At 44.5% G+C, this 21,702-nt stretch overlaps 1 protein-coding gene across 10 annotated transcripts in view; it reads left to right on the forward strand.

Moving 5' to 3' along the window:
- LAP3 (leucine aminopeptidase 3) overlaps window positions 1-21,702 on the forward strand; it is a 110,573-nt gene that overhangs the window by 72,359 nt on the left and 16,512 nt on the right. For all 10 annotated transcript variants that reach the window (XM_085848180.1, XM_085848173.1, XM_085848174.1 and 7 more), the window contains 5 exons: window positions 3,380-3,498; window positions 8,741-8,795; window positions 8,975-9,080; window positions 19,683-19,842; window positions 20,397-20,561. In XM_085848180.1, coding sequence (XP_085704306.1) covers window positions 3,380-3,498; window positions 8,741-8,795; window positions 8,975-9,080; window positions 19,683-19,842; window positions 20,397-20,561 — 605 coding nt within the window. The remainder of the gene's footprint in view (window positions 1-3,379; window positions 3,499-8,740; window positions 8,796-8,974; window positions 9,081-19,682; window positions 19,843-20,396; window positions 20,562-21,702) is intronic.

Genomic DNA, 21,702 nt, shown 5'->3' on the forward strand with positions numbered 1-21,702 from the left:
AATGGATCCGGAAGTCCGTACGTTGTAATCCGTAATGGCGAACGCGGCTGAGGATGTCTTCCCCATAGGCCACGCCTACGCAGCAACGTGTCCCGTCATTGGTTTGCTAAATAAATGGCCATAACTTGGGAAGCACTTGTCCGATTAATATTAAACCTTGAAAAGGCACATCCTCAGGTCCCCAGCAATATACCTAGCAAGTTTCAATTAGATCAGACCAGATGTTGTCGAGAAACGGCGGACACACACACACACACACACACACACACACACAGCTGAAATTATAGATAGATTTATATATTTCATTTATTTACATTCGCAATTGTATTGCCCCTGTGAATGCCTGCGAACATCCTATCGGGCCTATTCATTTGTGTGCGACCTTGTACTTGTTGCTGGGGACACATGAAATGTAGAACCATTTTTTCGATTTGACCCCCTTGTTCATTCCCAGAGGGTGGGGTAGGAATTTGGTGTCGCAGGGGTTGAAATTGAAAAAAAGATAATTAAACTCTAACTGTGATATTGGGTCAATCCTGGTGGAACATTTTGTTATCATTCAACTTTGCTTGAGGTGGGAAGCGTGGGGATTTGCGACGGCGTGCCGTTACGGTGGTATTTTTGAGTTCTGTCGGCGGTGCCATGCAAAGTGCAATGTTGATCTTATATGATGCATCATATAAAATTATTTTGTCATTTCACAAACTTGGCAATGGTGTAATATTTCCCTGCATTAAAACTCGTCCGTATTCAATTAGCGTCAGTATTCAAGTCCCTGTAATGTCCATCTTCTCTTCGCCATGTTCCCCGTCCCATCCCCATCCCTCTCCCTTCCACAGTTCACCTAATGTGTCTGTTCCCCACTGTTTTGTCCCTTCCACTCCCGCCCCTCTTGTCTCATGCCCCCTTGCTGTGAGTTGTGTGTTAGCTCTCATACGAGCCTCGACCAAGGTATACAAAAAAAAAAGAAAAAAAAAGTACGTTGAATATAACAGATGGGGAGGGTAGCTCACTGGTTGAATGATCTGGTCCAAGATTGTTTTAAACTGTCGTTCAGATTCAGTGACAGTATCGCAAAGTTTATTTATTTAATTTTATCATTATTATTATGTTTTTGTTTTTTTTTTGATGGAAGACATCCAATGTTGTTGGGCGGAGCAATAGCCATTTGGGGTTAGACTGGGGCCACATCCTTGTATCTATCTATAATTCCAGCAGTGTGTGTGTGTGTGTGTGTGTGTGTGTGTGTGTGTGTGTGTGTGTGTGTGTGTGTGTGTGTGTGTGTGTGTGTGTGTGTGTGTGTGTGTGTGTGTGTGTGTGTGTGTGTGACCGCTGTTTCTCGACAACCTCTGGTCCGATCTAATTGAAACTTGCCAGGTATATTGCTGGGGACCTGAGGATGTGCCTTTTCAAGGTTTGATATTAATTGGACAAGTGCTTCCCAAGTTATGGCCATTTATTTACCAAACCAATGGGAAGACATGTTGTTGCGTGGGCGTGGCCGATGTGGAAGGGAAGCACAGCCGCGTTCCCCATTACGGGTTACAACGTACGGGCTTCCGGAGAGTGATGACTTCGTGTATTCTAATAATTTCTCGATTTCTTATGCGCATTTATAGATAAACAGAATGGCCCAAGTTATGATCGTTTTCATATTAGACGGTGTATAAATTTCGGGAACATCAGAGTGCTGGTATGCTCCGAACCAGGAAGTAAATTTTTTCTCTCTCTTCTCTTCTCTTTTTGTTTTTCCTTGCCACGACATTGCGAAAAGGTAAAATACGTTGGCGCTAATTGAATAATTGGGTATTAAAAATAAATTGCGAATAATGGTAACTGCGAATAATATCGAACTTCCGGGTCACGCACGTACGGGCACGTGAGAGCGAAGAAACGGCCTGTGTGGTTTATTTATTTATTTATTATTATTATTATTATTTTTATTTTTTTACGGGCACGTACTGGTATGTTAAATTATGTAAATAGGATGTTCATGGCAGGTGGTGAGCTCCATAATGCATGCATGTGTGGGGTGCCAATTGTAGCTGAAGAAGGCCGTTGGAATGAAACACGCGGACCACCTGGCCAATTTGTTTGTAGTGTCTGAGTTGTTTCCCAGATGGACACCGCACTCTGAGATAGCAAGCAGTATAACCCGGTGTCAAGGGACCTCCAAGAAGATCAGACTGCTTGCAACCAGCGATCCAGGGAGGAATTTGTAATACACTCGGGGTGCCAGACATAACTCAACTACTCTTTGTGAAGGACACAGTGCGGTCTTTAACGTCTACCAACTACCTGTAAAATGCAAGCAGATGGGACACGAAGTTTGATGTCCAGTCAAGGGATGGTACATACATCGATGTATCTACCTACCCATGAAACACCAGGATGACAGTTTATAGCTATGTCGAGATTCGAACCCAGGCTAGACAGCTGAGCAGAAGTGTGCATACCTTTAAGTAGGGTGTAGGCTATTCTGACGGCTCTCTTTCAACTATGCACGGCTTTAGAACACAAGATAGATTTTATAAAAACATCGAATTGCTCGATGTGACCATTATAAACTTGAGTGAATTCCCAGTAATTTAGAATGTTGTGGTACCCATGCATTGCTTTTGTTAGTCGATGATTGGCTGCGTAAAACATGCGGGCACATGACAGCCAAGGTGAGCGAGTTATTTATTTTTTCACTTGACTATTGACCACAACGGACGGCAACATTTAAAATAAATCTCTGTTCATTGTCATTAAAGACAACACAAAAAAAGTTATCAGTTATTGCAATCAAACACCGTTGATGGTATTTTCGATCTCCAAGCTGTCCAAAAAAGAAGATTGCCTCCTCCTATTACCCAATTTAGTTCAGAGAAGTTAAATTGATAGTGGAAGCAGAGACCTGTGAGGAATTGCACACACTTTGGACAACTCTGAGACAGTACGTAACCACTCGGCAACCCTGATATCCAACCGAATATTAATTTAGTTCAACAGTTTTATATTGGTGGTGGTAGTAGTAGTAGGGATGTTTTTTTTTTTACTGTAGTTTACGAACATAGATCTCATTTTTAGCTCGCCTGTTCAAAGAAGAGAGAGTTATAGCGATACCGTCAGCGTCAGTGTCAGCGTGAGGGTGAAAATGTTAAAGTTTTTGGTGCAAGTGATTTCCTTTCTTAATGTTTTTATCTACCACACTATTTTTTACTGATTACAATATACAAATGCATATATTGCTTTAAAATTATTTGGATCAGACTTCACTGCAATGCTTTATAAAAAATATTATTAGAAGTCCTCGTCTTTTAAAAACGATAAATGTATAAACAGGCGAGCATTGGGTGGCTTTGACACAAACTCTCTGGTATTTCTCGTGTTACAGAAGGGGTTGGTCCTAGGTGTGTACGAAAGCTCGCAAACATCAGATCCATTGGTTCTCACCAATTCTGCAGAGGATTTCAACAAGCGTGTGCAGTCAAAGCTGATACAGCAACTTTCGAGGTGAGTGTCTCAATCCCACGTGAGTGGTACAGCCAATCGTTATTGACGGCTGGCCATGCACTTATCTCAATCACCTTGTTACACACAACATGCAGGTGTGACGCGTCTCCGAAGACGTCCTTGTTTTCTGCACGTCTCGAGTCATTTCTGAGATTGCATTAAATGTGTTGAATATTTGGGGAGGCTTTTTGTCTTGTTGAATATTCAACAATTTCCCGATATTATTGATGCCATTCTAATATGCGAAGACTTGATTCGTGACACCTAAAGCATACGGTCTCATCTTGGGTGATCGCTGATTAGCTTGAAATAAATAATTCGACCTATCAGTGAGATTGCTGTTGTTTGCTTGCTTATTCTTTCGTATGCAACACTTGGCTACGAGCTGCACCATTTGCCGAGGGTGTGGTTGTGCCACAGATGCAATGCCCTCTGTAGGTTAGGGCAGGAATTTTGAATTTGCTCAGGGTGCCGGCGATGGCTCGCCTACTCTTCATGAAGTACACCGTGGGATCTTTAAAAGTCCATCAACTAATGCTGACAGACGGGACATCCAGTTTGACGTACATCCGAGGGACGACGCACACATTTATGCCTCGCCCTACATGCAAGACACCAGGATGACAGTTTGTAGCTTGGCTGAGATTCCAACCCAGGCTAGATGCCTCAGAGGTGATTGTGCATACCTCTAGGCCAGGGGTTCCCAACCTGTGGTACGCGTACCACAGGTGGTACATTTGAACTTTCTCGGTGGTTTTGGTTAAAGTATGGTGGCATCTGCGGTGTGGTACGTGGCAGCGTGCTTTTTTTTTTTAAAAAAAACGCAGTTTTTATTTTACTTCTCTCTCTCATGCAGCTTGTGCACAATAATTAAATTTAGATCGAAAGCGGCTGTACACTGACAGCTGTTTGTTATCGGCCATTGTGCACAAGTCTTATTATTCGTTTTGTCTCTACACGCCACACTGTCATCATTGCTTATTGCCCGGCTTATTGTTGCCGTTATCGTTCACCAGCATCATGTCAATGCAAAAATATTCGGAGAGTTATCTCAAGTTAGGCTTCATTTCCATCCAAAAAGGTGAATTAGAAGCTCCACAGTGTGGGATTTGTGGAAAAGTTATCGGCAATCAATCTATGAAGCCAAGTCTATTGAAGCACCATTTTGATTCTGTTCATCCTGAACACAGCGACAAGGACCATGATTTTTTTCGTCAGAAGGAAAATGCCATGAAAAGAGCACGCTTCGACGGCAGCGGCAGTTTTCAACAACAGTCCACGGCAGCCGTAAAGACATCCTACTTGGTTGCACTGCGAATTGCAGAACAGAAAAAAACCTCACACCGTCGGTGAAAACCTCATCCTTCCCGCCACAAAGGATATCGTAAGTTTCATGCTGGGAGAACAATACAAAGCGCCAAGAAGCTCAATTCTCTTTCGTTGTCAAACAACACGGTTCAGAGGGGCATTGAAGAAATGTCAATCAATATTCGTGACCAGGTGGTGGCAGACATCAAGGCATCTCAGTGCGGATTTTCTATGCAATTGCATGAGTCAACTGATGTGGCAAATTGTGCCCAACTGTTAGCGTTCGTTCGGTATGCGCATAAAGCCAAGTTCAAGGATGAAATACTATTTTGCCGCCCGCTTAAAACCACAACGAAATCAAAGGACATTTTCGAAGAGGAGTCTTCCGTCTTTGATCAAGTTGGGCTGTCATGGGTTGATCTGAAAGGCTGTACTACAGATGGTGCTCCAGCTATGTTGGGGTGCAGATCAGGTTTCCAAACGCTTGTGAAGGCAGTTGCTCCTGAAGTGCGCGGCCTACACTGTACGATCCACCGCCACGCACTCTCAGCCAAGCCGCTCCCCAAGCCATTGACTGACGTTCTCTCAACCATGATCAAAATTGTGAACCATGTGAAATCCCAGGCTCTCAATTCGCGACTTTTCAAGAAACTTTGCGAGGATTTCGACTCCGACCATAAAGTTCTCTTACTCCACACTGAGGTGAGATGGTTATCCCATGGAGATATGGCGGAGAACGTGTTTGAACTGCGAGCTGAGCTTCGTGAATTCTTTGAAAACGATGGAAAACCAAAGACTGTCGATTTCGTCGCTGCTTTGAACGACCCCGACTGGGCATTGCACCTGGCTTATTTGGTCGACATTTTCTCTCAGTTAAACGCCCCGAACAAGTCTCTTCAGGGGACTGGCGCGACTATAATTGACTTCAGAGACAAGGTCAAGGGATTTCAGGAAAAACTCCGCTTGTGGAAGACGAATGTCGAAGCGGGAGTGGTGGTCATGTTTTCTTGCATGGCCGATATTCTTCAGGTGCGTGAAAAGAATCCCCCAAGGGAGTTCATACAACTGTTAAAAGATCACCTCGCTTATTTGGATGAGGAATTAAATTCCTATTTTCCAGATCTCAAGGAACTGGATCTGAAAATGATTTGCAACCCATTTCGCATGAATGCATTGGATTTGCCACCTGGAACAGGACTGCAGGAAAGCTTGATTGATCTCCAGAACGACTCCACAGCCCGAGATCAGTTTGACGAGATGAATCTTGCGGACTTCTGGTGTGGAATGTTGGGGTCTTACCCTAAGCTAGCTGCCCTGGCTGTTCATTCGCTCATAGTATTCCCATGTACATGGCTGTGTGAAGCTGGGTTCTCGTCAGTCGTTATTCTAAAAACAAAACAAAGATCCCGACTGGATGTTGAACATGATGTTCGGTGCGCTTTATCCAAAACAAAACCTGACATCGACCTGCTTGTGAGCAAGAAGCAGGCTCAACCATCCCATTGACTGGACATTTTACACAATCAAATAGGTACTTACTATATCATTCTTTTGTTCAGATCAGATTGCTCAATGTTATAGTTGTGAATTGTTAGTATTGTTTAACTCCTCATTGTCGTATCTGTATCGCAAATAAACACTATTTTAGGTGAATTTTGGTACAGTGGTACTCTGTGGGACCACGAACATGTGAAATGGTACCCCAGTAAAAAGGTTGGGAACCCCTGCTCGAGGCCATCCTGCCAGCCCTTGCTTGCTTGAAGCCATTGTAACAATGGAGATACGTAAGTTGTCGAACATGACCCATGAGATCTACTTGACGGAATGAATAATGGCATCGGACACACGTTGAACTATAAAAATTGATGGAACTTTGTTGGAAGTTGTGTGCAGAAGCTCTCGGGTGTTGGTAAGACCTGGCAAGGTGTATTTGTCTGTCTTGTGAGATGGAGTTACTTAAATGTATGGATGCTGTGAAAGACCATGTGCTGACGACATGGGGCACATGAACATGCCAGAGGTGGAATTGGCTGGGTGAGAACAGCTGCAAGAAAATGCATGAGAATGACAAGATGTTGAAACATTTGCTTCATGGATGCAATCAATAAATAGCAAAGCACATCACCGTGACCCCAGTCTGAAACACGCCTGTCAAATAGAAATTATTTACAGAATGGCCGCTCTTGACGGAGATGTAAATACTGTGACGTCCACGGGACTTGAACAGTCCCGCCAACCTAGAATGAGCCGAAACGATGGAGGCGGTTTATTTATTTATAACCCAAACATGGCGGTTCTAATCGCTCTACCGCAAACGGGACGAGGAAGGTGGCATGAGTCACTTTTCACTGAGTTGATGATGTTTATTTGTTTTTATTATCACCAGAAATAACAAGACTCGGCAAGAAGAGGGATCCGGGGTGATTCGACGGGATGGTGTGGGATCGGGCGTGGGGAAAAACACAGACAATTCCAATGAATATATAGTTCTCAATCCCTCTAAGGCGCCAAGCACACACACACACACACACACACACACACACACACACACACACACACACACACACACACACACACACACACACACACACACACACACACACACACACACACACACACACACACACACACACACACAACGTAGCTATTTCTGGTGGTCAGGCTGGACCGTGGTGTGGACGCAACTGTCCCTGGATCGGCGTCGGCCGAGCCGGCCTTGCTCTCGTCAGGGGGGCAGGAGAAACCGCGGTGCTGTCGACCTCCTGGTCCTGGCCCAAGTCCACCCACAGCCGCCAGGGAACCAGCTCCGGCGCCAAGCCGCGAGCAGGAGAGGGAGGCAGGTCCGCCCGCCGCCCGACCCCGCACTCCGAGTCAGCAGAACCCCAGAGCCAACCAAAGCGAGGCTCGGCAAGGCTCCCAGACACTATCAAGAACACGATCGATTCAGCCCAACAACCAGGACGCTCTCTGCCGCCACAGCTTCCACACCAAAAAAAACCACGATCTTTCTGGTTGTAATCTTCTTCTTCTTCCTTTTCGACCCCGAACAGAACCTTTTTATCCTTCTGTCCTCGTCACTTCAATCGAGCCGTTTATTGGCCCACCGCCATCGCCTTCCGCCAATCGTGATCACGGGGCGGAGCCATCCGCTGCACTGTCCTGTGACGTCACGGCCAGTCTTCAGAGAATACCAAAAGGGGTTTACGCAGACACACTTACCCTATCCCGTGTCCCTATCTAATTACGTGACATTTATCATTTCCCCCTTGAAGAAATGAACATTTACTAGACAACTTATCACCACTGAATTGCTACTTATTACATCGAGATCCTGGTAAACTCTAACAGCATGGCAAACCTAATTAAACATCCTAATTACCCTTTGAATGCATACCCCCCCCCTCAAACGTAACAATACTTTGTTAAAGTCTCGACATCATCTATCATCAGAAATAATGGTGTGGCAAAGAAAATGTAAACCCGATACAATAAGGTCTCACCTTTGTTCATTGGCTCTTTTTAAGTCTGGTGTTGGCTTAGCTGTTGGGGTGGCTCGCTTGGGATCTTTGGGTCCTGTGTTTGAGTCCCGTTATCCACTGAATTGACACCAGGTGGGATTGATTCAGCCTGTCATCCTTGCGAGGTTGGCAAAATGAGTAACAGTGTACTGGTATAGGGGCACAGCATCAGTGGCACAGTCACGCCCCAAGAAAATGATAGCTTCCCGGCAGCTAAGATGCCATATGCAAGAAAAAGAAGAATATTGGCTCTCTATATGTGGAATTTGTAGCTACCAACAAAGAGCTATTGTTGAAAGGGGATGTTGGCCTGCACAACCATAAGTTGACATATCCATTTATTCTTGCCAAATTTATAGTGAGTGTTGAATTTATGTTTTACACCTCCAGCTTTTGTTTCTTTTTTTTTTAATCAGATCTGGATGTCCCTTGAAGAAGGGGAAAAGCAGGACTTTTCATGGACTTGATGAGGTGTGTGCAACATCCAGGATTTTTGGGTTGTTTCATAGCGCTGCAAGATGCTCCTGATGTTTGGTGTTACAGGAACTTGAGTGCAATAGAATATAACTGGTGTATTTTGTGTTCATTCTCTTGAGGATCGAGACAGGTTTGTCGAAACACATGAATATCCTCTCTTTCTGTGGTTGCAGGAATTTGCGGCCGTGGTGCTTGTCGGCCTGGGGAAACCATCTCCCGGGATTGACAAACAGGAACAATGGGATGAAGCGAAAGAGAACGTGAGAGCTGCCGTAGCAGGTATGATCGAGAATTTTTACTTCTCATTAGGAAGTTTCACAACCTTTAAAATGCTCTGGATTTGTTAGCAGTATGCCGGATGCCTATCCATTTGTGTTGCACTCCTACTTCTTCTAAAATTACTCTTCTGAGTGATTATATTAAAAAACTAGAAGGGCACTCGGTGGAGCGCATACCTCCGCCACTTCATGCCTGATCCACGAGAACATATCGTGCCCAATACATTTTTGAAATATCATTCTCTACATCGTTTTTGGCCCTATCTCTCAATGGTGAATAATCACTTTAAATTTTATCAGATCCGGATCAGGATCTTCACCAAAATCTAATCAATTCTTCCTTGTCACACACCAAACCTGTCCATAAAATTTCATCCGAATCCGTCAATGACTTTTTAAGATATCCTGCACACAGACAGACACAGACAGACAAACAAACAAATGAATCACTCATGGAGTGAGGAAGTTGTCGAAGTTGTTTGAAAATTTATTATAACTTCATTGCAGTCACACGGATACAGCACAAGAAACAGCATTTACAGTTCAGTCAGTTGCCATCATGAACAACATTTGAATGTGGAATGTGATGTCAATGGTTTAAGTCAAAAACTCCATCATCACCTCCACCTCCTCCACATAAAAACAAGCAAAATTCTTACTGAAAACGGAAAATAGACACACCTGCGTGATGGTAACGTCATAATGGATTGGTACGATGTGGAGGGCCTTTCATTGTTAATAAAACTGGCCTGCACTGCAAAATAATACATCACGTTTGCAGAATAGTGCCATTGGCGCCTGAGCGCGATAGACGAATTTTCGGTGTCAGGTGTCAGGCGAACTATTGAACCGGAACAGTCACAACGAAGGCCTGGATATCTCATGAAAGAGTAATATCTGAACTACATTCTCACCTAGTTTGAGCCACATATCACAAAAATTGATGGAGATACGCGCTTTCAAAAATGGCCAAATTATGACACATTTTTGCTGATGGGATCCAGAATACAAACCGGAAGTTGATCAAATTACGTCAGCTAATGGCCAATCGTATGTTTTACATTTCCTAAAAGTTTGAGCGAAAAATATAAAACTTTCGAATTTTAAGAATTTTTTTGTCATGTAAATGGGCTTTCCAATGCAAATTTCAAACATTTTGTGACGTCACAATCTGGATCCGATCCGGTTTAAACATGGCAGGGTGAAACATATTATGACCCTACATAAGCACATTAAATATCTAAGCAATTGAACAAGAAATGGCGGAGAAATGATTTTTTGAAATTTCGTCCCATGTAAATGATTGGGATTTTTTGAAACTTTGTGAATTTTTCGTGACGTCATCATTTGATCCAGGTTCACCCAAATTTATAGGTTCAGTCCTTGGGTGATTATCTTTCATGTCAAAATGTTTCGTGGACATATACTCAAGGACCGCTGAGAAAATCGACACACGCACACGCACACGCACACGCACACGCACATGCACACGCACACACTCTTAACTGTACAAAGTGACAACTTAACAAGCAGTCATAGACTGGTACTTACGAAATCATCAACTTGAACTCTGACCTTGTCTAATAAAAGCTGTCTCTGGAGAAGGTAGCGACGCAAACCAGAAGTTTCTAAGATGATTCTGTTCCAAACCATCAAAAATCGAATATTTTGGATGTTTGACCTCACTGTGACCTTGACCTTTGACCGATTTTTGACCAAAATCTAATCAGCGTGAGCCACCACACTCCTGAATCACATAGTGTAATTTGACATTGGGAGCTTCTTCCGTTCTCGAGTTATCTGTACCACACCATCAAAAATCTAATATTTGAGCTCACTGTGACCTTGACCTTTGACCAATTTTGACCAAAATCTAATCAGCACTAGCCATCACCCTCCTGAATCACGTGGTGTAATTTGACATTGGTAGCTCCTTCCGTTCTCGAGTTATCGTGCCTACAAACAAACAAACAAACAAACAAGCAGTCATAGACTGGTACTTACGAAATCGTCAACTTGACCTCTGACTTTGTCTAATAAAAGCTGTCTCTTGAGAAGGTAGCGACACAAACCAGAAGTTTCTATGATGATTCTGTACCAAACCATCAAAAATCGAATGTTTTGGATGTTTGACCTCACTGTGACCTTGACCTTTGACCGATTTTGACCAAAATCTAATCAGCACTAGCCATCAGCCTCCTGAATCACGTGGTGTAATTTGACATTGGTAGCTTCTTCCGTTCTCGAGTTATCGTGCCTACAAACAAACAAACAAACAAACAAACAGAAACGGAAGGCATCAATATACTTACGAAATCTTTAGATTTCGTAAGTAACAAACAAACAAGCAGTCAGAGACTGGTACTTACGAAATCATCAACTTGACCTCTGACCTTGTCCAATAAAAGCTGTCTCTCGAGAAGGTAGCGACGCAAACCAGAAGTTTCTACGATGATTCTGTACCAAACCATCAAAAATCGTAACGTCGACCGAAGCAAAAATCACCATTTCTCCACGCAATTATTTGATATTATTTTATCAAAGTCACAAAACCGTAATATTCGGCCATCCACCAACAATCTTTACATAATCCGACGGCTTCGCGAGTCAGGCATGCGACGATAACCTTTATTTGGATAAAAAAATGACTTTTAAACACCATCTTTATCGAAAACACCCTCAGCGCGCACACGCAAAACCTTTACGCGACTCAACGACGCGTCTGCTCGAGCGCGTTGCACCACGTGACGAGCCGTGACGCGGCGAGTGAAATATTTTTTTGTACAATCTTAAAACGTCTCCAAAGACATCCAATTTTTTTTACTAGAATTTCGACAACCGAGTGTTAAGCGTCCTAAGCGATCGCAAAAACCGAAGACAAAATTAAAATCGAAGTTAAAACGAACTCGTAATGTCGACCGAAGCAAAAATACTCCATTTCTCCACATGAATTTACGGAATTATGTTGGACCTCACTGTGACCTTGACCTTTGACCGATTTTGACCAAAATGTAATCAGCGCTAACCATCACCCTCTTGAACCACGTGGTGTAATTTGACATTGGTAGCTTCTTCCGTTCTCGAGTTATCGTGCCTACACACAAACACACACACAAACACACACACAAACACACACACAAACACACACACAAACACACACACAAACACACACACAAACACACACACAAACATACACACAAACACACACACAAACACACACACAAGCAGACACAGGAACACACACACAAACACACACACAAACAGACACACAAACACACACACAAACACACACGCAAACACACACACAAACACACACACAAACACACACACAAACACACACACAAACACACACACAAACACACACACAAACACACACACACACACAAACACACACACAAACACACACACAAACACACACACATACACACACACAAACACACACACACAAACACACACACACACACACACACACAACCACACAGACACACACACAAATACACACACAAACACACACACAAACACACACACACAAACACACACACAAACACACACACAAACACACACACAAACACACACACAAACACACACACAAACACACACACAAACACACACACAAACACACACACAAACACACACACAAACACACACACAAACACACACACAAACACACACACAAACACACACACAAACACACACACAAACATACACACAAACATACACACAAACAAACACACAAACACACACACAAACACACACACAAACACACACACAAACACACACACAAACACACACACAAACATACACACAAACATACACACAAACATACACACAAACATACACACAAACATACACACAAACAAACACACAAACAAACACACATACAAACAAACACACAAACAGAGGACGGAAGCCATCAATATACTTTCGAAATCTAAAGGTTTCGTAAGTAAGAAACATTAATTGTGATGTCAGAGCACCATGTCTTGTCATTGGTCGACAGATAAATGGCCGTAACTTGGGAACTGCTCGTCCGATTAATATCAAACCTTGAAAAGGCACATCCGCGGGTCACCAGCAATATTCCTGGCAAGTTTCGATCAGATCGGACCGTCAATCGTGCAAAAAAAAAAAGAATAAAAATAAAAAAACAAGCAGTCATTGACTGGTACTTACGAACTCGTCAACTTGACCTCTGAACTTGTCTCATAAAAGCTGTCTCGAGAGAAGGTAGCGATACAAACCAGAAGTTTATACGATGAATCTGTACCAAACCATCAAAAATCGTAACGTCGACCGAAGCAAAAATCTCCATTTCTCCACGCAATTATTTTATATTATTTTATCAGTCACAAAACCGTAATATTCGGCCAACCACCAACAATCTTTACATAATCCGACGGCTCAGCGAGTCAGGCATGCGACGATAACCTTTAATGGGATAAAAAAATGACTTCTAAACACCATCTTTATCGAAAACACCCTCAGCGCGCACAGGCAAAACCATACGTGAGTCAACGACGCGTCTGCTCGAGCGCACTGCATCACGTGACGACCCGTGACGCGCGAGTGAAATATTTTTTATACAATCTTAAAACGTCTCCAAAACATCCGATTTTTACCAGAATTTCGACAACCGAGTTTTAAGCGTCCGAAGCGATCGGAAAAACAAAGACAAAATTAAAATTGAAGTTAAAACGAACTCGTAACGTCGAGCGAAGCAAAAATACCCCATTTTTCCAGATGAATTTATGGAATTATGTTTAACCTCACTGTGACCTTGACCTTTGACCGATTTTGACCAAAATCTAATCAGCGCGAGCCATCACCCTCCTGAATCACGTGGTGTAATTTGACATTGGTAGCTTCTTCCGTTCTCGAGTTATCGTGCATACAAACAAATAAACAAACAAACAAACAGAAACGGAAGGCATCAATATACTTACGAAATCTTTAGATTTCGTAAGTAATAAACAAACAGAAACGGTCAGGTCAGGTATGGGAGCATGTGCCAGAACAGCACGTCGCTGCGTCCACTTTCCACCGGTACTCCAGGGGCCTCCGTCTGGCCATCCCCCAGGCAGATGCCAGGCCCATCCCCATCTCCTTGAGATGATGGTCAACCTGCTGCAACCACGAGGCATGTGGTCGGCCCACTGGCCTCCTCCACTCATGAGACTCCCTCGCTGAGAGAATCTGGTGAGCAGGATCAGCGTCAGGAAAACGAGCCACATGTCCATACAGCCGCAACTGATGCTCACGGACTATGCAGGTAACAAATCTCATCTGAGTCACTCTCAGCAACCGCTCGTTGGACACAAAATCCGACCAGCGATAGCCAAGGATTCTCCGAAGAGACCTGGTACCAAAGGAATTAAGTCTCTGTCTCAGATCCTTGGTCAGAGTCCAAGTCTCGCATCCATAGAGCAAGACTGGAAGTACCAAGGACCTGAAGACTCGGACTTTCGTCCTCCCGTACAGGTACCGGCAGCGCCACACCCATTGATCCAGTGAATCCATGACTCCCCAGGCCCGACCCAGACGTCTATTGACCTCTCACTCACAGCCGGCAGAGACATGAATATCACTGCCAAGGTAAGTGAATCTCTCCACGACCTCAACATCCTCACCACAAACAGACACAGACAGGACAGCAGCATCCAAGATGTCACCGAAAGCCTGGATCTTAGTTTTGACCCAAGAAACCCGTCATCCCAGTGGCTCAGACTCCTCATTCAGCACCTCGAGGGCCCCCAAAAGGATATCTAAAGTCTCCGCAAAGATGACTGCATCATCTGCAAAATCAAGGTCTGAGATCTTGACATTCCCAAACGATGCACCACAGCTTGATCTCTCCGACATCCTCCCTAAAATCCAGTCCATACAAGTGCTGAAAAGTGTGGGGGCCAGTACACACCCCTGACGAACTCCAGTAACAACTGGAAATAAGTCAGAGATGGTACCACCACACTTCACAGCACTCTCAGTACCAGAGTCGAGTTGAGACATCAGATCGATCAGTTTTGGTGACACCCCACGAAGACCAAGAATCCTCCAGAGGACATCCCGATTCACTGAATCGAACGCTTTACAGAAATCACCAAAGGCTGCAAGCAGCCCTTGCCGAAACTCTCATCTGCGTTCGGTGAGGACACGAAGAGCAAGGATACGGTCAATCGTTGACCTCTTTGGTGAAAAGCCTGACTGCTCTGGACGCTGGTGCTCAAGCAGATGGTGGCGAACCCTATCAAGAATTATCTGAGCAAAGAGCATCACCTGTGGACAGGTGATGCTCTACCCCCTCACAGATTCCTCGCACATAGGCCTCCTTGTCCACCCTCAGTGCACGTACAGTTTTACGCCTCAGCTCCCTGAACAGCTCAGCTCTGCCATTCAGCCTGGCCCTGCGACTCTGGTCAATGGTATCCAGTGTCCCTTGCGAGACAAAATTCTTCTTTGCCCTGCGGTGAGTTCCAAGACATCCACCGGAACATCAAGGACGGTGGTCTTGAAGGCACTCCACAACTCTTCAGGACCCCCCAAAGCACCCAGACCCCCCAAGTGTCCACTCATCCTGTTCGCAAACTCCTTAGCTACTCTCTCATCCCTGAGCTTGGCAATATCCAGCCTAGGCTGGGATGGTAACATTCTCCAGGATTTAAGGTGCAGCTTTAGAATTGCTACAACAAGCCTGTGGTCAGTATCGAGGAACTGAGCACTCCGGTAGACCCTGCAGTTCTGGATGATCCTCCAGCGACCGTCAATGAGGACATGGTCAATCTCCTTTGCCGCACCGCCAGCGTTGGAATACCAAGTCCAGCGATGAGCTTGTGGGCGCTGAAACCATGAACCAGCCACCCTAAGTCCATGACTTCTTGCAAAGTCAAGGAACTTAGTGCTATTCTGGTTCATAGTTCCTGACCCATGGGGACCAACACACACCTCATAACCATCCCTATCAGTTCCAGTCGATGCATTGAAATCCCCCAAGACTAGAAGTGTATCTCGTCTGGGGCACTGATCAACCACAGACTCGAGTGTGGCGTAGAATGCATCCTTCACGGTGAGATCACTCGCCTCAGTCGGAGCATAAACAGAGACCAGGGAAATGACACCTCAGGAGTGACGAATCCTTAATCTCATAATACGCTCGTTGACCGGTGTTACCTCAATTATCATTGGGGTCAGCCTATTGGACACAGCTACAACAACTCCTTGTGTATGGTAACCATCAGAGCGACCAGACCAGTAGTAGGTGCAACCAACCACCATTATCTCGCCGCAATCCGGTCTCCGAACGTCAGAGAGAGCTGCAATCCCGATGTCCAAACGCTTGAGCTCAGATGATAACAGAGACAGGTGATCATCCTCTCTTAGGGATAGGACATTCCAGGCACCCACCCGAAGGGACCGCCTCAGGTTAACCCAAGGAGACCGCCGTCTGGTGGACGACACCTCAGCACCACTCCAACACACTCTCCCGCAATCTGACCCAGGGATGTTACCCCGCTGTTTCCCTCCTATCATCAAAGATCGGGGGTCCCGAAGGCTTTGCCAAAATCCCGTCATCCGGTGAGCTGCCCTGCGAAGGGAAGCTGCACAGGAGGTACTCCCACGGAGTGGGTTTTCAGATTTTTTTTTGCGTTTTTGTGTTTTGCGGAATGAAGGGTTTTACGGTGGCCGGAGTGTAAATCCTGCCACCAACCTCCTAATAAAAAAGTAACCCAACTGCAGGAGGACGTCCGCAGACACAGTTGGGCACGAGATATGGATGGCCGTTGGCTCACAAGGAGCTCCTCCGCCCTTTGACAGGTTTTGTTTTTAATCCTGCTGGGTGTCCATATCCAAACACCCTCCTCACCAGAAAACCTGGTGGGGGAGACGGTTTAGTCGCCGACAACCCGACCATGGAACAGGTTAGTACAGGTTTACATGGTACCTGTAGCAGGTCACAGATCGAACCTGACCTGACACAGAAACGGAATTCATCAATATACTTACGAAATCTAAAGATTTCTTAAGTATCAAGCAAGAAGACGACGTCGTGCAGAGCACCATCCTTTCAAAAAAAATGAATGTTGATAATTTTAGAAATTCGGCCCATGTTAACCTCCAAAATAATTGGTGGTTTAATTCAGTGACCTGATGTGCAAATCCTATTTAAATTTCAAGTCAATGGGATGAAAAATGAGGATTTCAGAAATACCACCTTAGTTGTTGATGTTAGGCCTGTGTTGACCTTTTGGTCCATGTTGACTTCAAATAATTTCCTGCTTGAATTCAGTAACCTGAAATGTAAATCCTCCTCAAATTTCAAGTCAATCGGATGAAAATCGAGGATTTTAGAAATCTCACCTGAGTTGTTGACCTTCGGACTATATTGACCTTTTGACATCAAAAACAATGGGCTTCTTCGTTATGACATAGTCCACCATGTGGTGAAGATTGGTTTAAGATTGTGACCTGTAGGTGACACACACACAGGCAGACACACAAAATCGACTGACCAATATACTTGCAAAATCGAAGATTTTTTTGAGATTTCCTGTACACAAACAGACAAACAGACAAACAGAAAGGGGTGAAAACATAACCTGTTTCACCTTCGGTGGCGGAGGTAAAAATATCATGCATGTACATCTTGTCAACCTTTGTCATCATTGTCAAATAAGAACTTCTTCTCCTTCTCCTTCTCCTTCTTCGCCTTCTTCTTCTTCTTCACCGGATGGCTGTCATTTTGTTGGGGCGCGACTATGCCGCTGATGCTGTGCCCTTATAACAGTGCACTTGTACTCATTTCGCCGACTTTGGAAGGATGACGGGCTGAGTCAACCCCATCTGGTGTTAATTCACCGGCTAACATGCCTCAAACTCAGGACCTAAAGATCCCAAACCAGCCACCCTAAGGACTAAGGCAACACCAGGCTTAAATAAGAACATTATTACCTCGCACATGAAGTGAAAGGGGGCTGACCTCAAATTGATTCATTTTCTCGATCTGTCTACAGATGTCACTCTTTGATTGAGGAACATCCCGATTTCAATTGAACTTTATATTTTGAACACTCGAACACAAATCGCCTTCCTGCTCCCTCCAGTTTTGCATTACTTTGGCCAAAATAATATGCCGTCTCAACCAATCAAATTTGCCGCCCGTGCTCTCCGGTGAGGGAATATCAAAATTCCGACACAATCGCGGCTCTTAGGAAATATTTATCGTGCTCAGAAACGCAAACTAAGAACTTGGAAGACCCTTCCCATGAACTTTTCATCAAGACCTCAAGGTGTTCTGTAAATTCTGTAGTTATTACTGCAGTCGTTGTATGATTGATGAACATGTGGATTGATCATGCTCATGTGTCTGAGCGTCACATATTCATGCTGCCAATCCCATTGTTCCTGTTGTAGTGAAACGATAGTTGTAGTTGCCCTTCGTAGCAGAAGATGGTTGTTCACATATGATGTGTGGGCAACCCGGGAACGTGAATTTGTTTTTGTGTTTCTCTCTGTAGCCACAGCTGCTGAACAAATCAACGACCACACTCTGATATAGCAAGCCTTGCAACTCGGTATTGAGGACATCCAAGAAGATCAGAGCACATTCTCCCTGCGGTCTGGGCAGGAATTTTTTTTTAAATTTTTGATGGTGCTGATGATAACTCGCTTCATCTTCATGCAAGAAACCGTGGGTTCTTTAACGTTGACCGATGACGAATGCCGGCAGATGGGTGTTCCGGCTTAACTGCCATCCGATGAACGGCACAAACCAACACATCTGCGAGCACGTGAAACATTCGGACGACAGTTTATAGTTGGGTCGAGATTCAAACCCAGGCGAGACAGCTCAAAGGCGAGGCACAATATGGCATTACATCTATCTCCCCCCAGCGGCGCCATCTATTGGTGTGGCTTTTCTCTTTGCAGTCAACTCGGCATTTTTAGTTTGAGGGATCTGACCCACGGGGTCCATCAGTGTGCTCCATGGGGTGCTCCACAGAGTATATTTGTGTTCGATTTCTTGTGTTTTATATGAGGCTTGTTAATATACTCTGTGATGTTTATCTTTCTATGCAAAGTAATTGTGTTACTTAAGGAAGCGCTCGTGCAGTGGGAAATCGGCACAATTTTAAAGGTTGCTCGTGAAAACTTTGAAAAGGGGGTCGACATCTGCCATAATAACCCTGTTGTTGATTTGTTAGGGTCTTGAGATCTTAGGGTCTTGAGATCTTGAGATCTAGACTTGAGATCTTAGGGTCTTGAGTTTGAGCCCTCAAACACCAGCTGAATTAACACCAGCTGGGGTTCACTCAGCCTGTCACCCTTCCGAGGTCAGCAAAATGAGTACCAGTGTATTTGTAATTGAGGGCACTGCATCAGCGGCACAGTGGCTCCCCTAGAAAATGATGCAACGAGTAGCCACAGGCTGTACACTATCTCTATCTGTCATAATGATTTGGTGCATGCCAGTTTTTTTTTTTATTTTTTATTTTTTTTTTTTATGTAAATGTAACTTTTGGATGTGAAAATTGCCGATTATGCCGCCATATCGAAGACTGGAGGAGTTTGTTATCTCTGCTTCACCCAGTGCTGCTGTTTGTCTCTGTAGCCGGATGCAAGCAGATGCAGGAGCTTGAGGTGGAAGAAGTGCAGGTGGACCCATGCGGAGACCCACAGGCTGCCGCAGAGGGCGCACTGCTCAGTTTGTACTTCTATGATGAGCTTAAACAGAAGAAGAAACCCAAGGTGTCCGTTTCATTGCTTGGCAGGTGTGCAGTTACGAATGTGCAGTTTTGTAGCGATACCGTTTCGAAAACGGTTGACTCTGTAATTACCGAGGCCATTTGTGTTGGTGAAAGTTCAAGACGGCAATATTTATTTATTTATTTATTTGACCAGTATTAATACTGTATTTATGTATTTATTAATTTTTTTTTTTAACTTCTGCTGAATCTATTGCTTTTACCATATGGCATACAACAATTGAAACCTTAATCTATGTGTATAACTTTACCTGATTACAAATGCATAGGAATAAAGATGGAATGCAATAAAATGAGATTCTAGAGGCGGTGATGGAGGATGGCAATGGATTGGTATCACCACAGGTCATTTCCCCGATTTGAGGCCTGGCACCGAACTCGCTTCTTGTTGAAAACCCACTGGGGCAATAGAAACTATTGTTATCCCAGCCTGTTTGCCTGTAGTTTACCTGCATGTGAGTTTTGTTCTTGAGATATGCTACAAGGCATTATGCAGCATTCTTTGACACCCTGAGTGTGCAATGGATGTGCGTTCGCTCTGTCCCCGTATTGCCATACAGTGTTGGTGCTGATGCGTGGCGGAAAGGCATCCTGTTAGCCGAAGGCCAAAACCTGGCACGGCTGCTCATGGAGGCACCGGCCAATCATATGACGCCCAACATATTTGCAGAGAGGGTCCAGGAAAAACTGAAGGTGGCAAAGGACCAAGTGAAAGTTTATGCAAGGTGAGGTCCCATGAATTTCATGACCATTGATGCTACTTGCGCCTGACCTGTGAGTTTGCCTCGTATTCCTTGGTTATAATTTGAGAGAGAACCATCAACATGTCTCTTTATATAAGTGTTTATTTTATTTATTTTGTTTTTGTGGCTGAGGCTCATGAAGGAGTGGAAAATATTATTTGTGAGCATCTTTTTATTTTGTGCTTTAGGGAATTTTAAAAATTATTCCGTTCTCCGGCCTGTTGCCGAATTAAATGCTGGCCATCTGCACCACACAGGATGACCTTCGACTTGTCGAAGAATATAAATAGATATGTCTTTCTGCCTTTCAGTGTAATCCCCATGCTCCAGAGCCCAATTCGAGCGTACCATTCTCAGAAATGGCTTCTGTTGAGGCCGACATGCATGGAGACCTTGTTCCCCCAGAATGGCAACAATGTGACTGATCACACTCACCCCAAGGACTCTTAATATAGATTGATTATGTCGCTCTCTTGTTGAGATGTTGGAACTTCAAATTTCAGTCTTCTCAATGTGTCAAAGCCATTTTTGATCCTTGTCTCTTTTTGATTCACACTGCCAGTGTCATTGTGCCTTTTCAGGAGTCAAGCCACAGTTAAGTTGTTAAATTTCATTTTTTTGACACAGGTTGTCGTGTAATGTGTCGGGTCAGGCCAGATTAGGTCTGTGACCTGCTACAGGTATCATGTAAACCTGTACTAACCTGTTCCATGGTCGGGTTGTCGGCGACAAAACCATCTCCCCCACCAGGTTTTCTGGTGAGGAGGGTGTTTGGATATGGACACCCAGCAGGATTAAAAACAAAACCTGTCAAAGGGCGGAGGAGCTCCTTGTGAGCCAACGGCCATCCATATCTAGTGCCCAACTGTGTCTGCGGACGTCCTCCTGCAGTTGGGTCACTTCTTATTAGGATGTTGGTGGCAGGATTTGCACTTCGGCCACCGCAAAACCCTTCATTCTGCAAAACGCAAAAAAATCTGAAAACCCACTCCGTGGGAGTACCTCCTGTGCAGCTTCCCTTCGCAGGGCAGCTCACCGGATGACGGGATTGGGGCAAAGCCTTCGGGACCAAAATTCCCAAGGAGTTGCTGTAGCTGTGTCCAATAAGCTGACTCCAATGATA

The sequence above is a fragment of the Eptatretus burgeri genome, chromosome 12, assembly GCF_056783735.1.
Source record: "Eptatretus burgeri isolate ZD-2024b chromosome 12, Ebu_testis_v1, whole genome shotgun sequence".
NCBI lineage: Eukaryota > Metazoa > Chordata > Myxini > Myxiniformes > Myxinidae > Eptatretus > Eptatretus burgeri.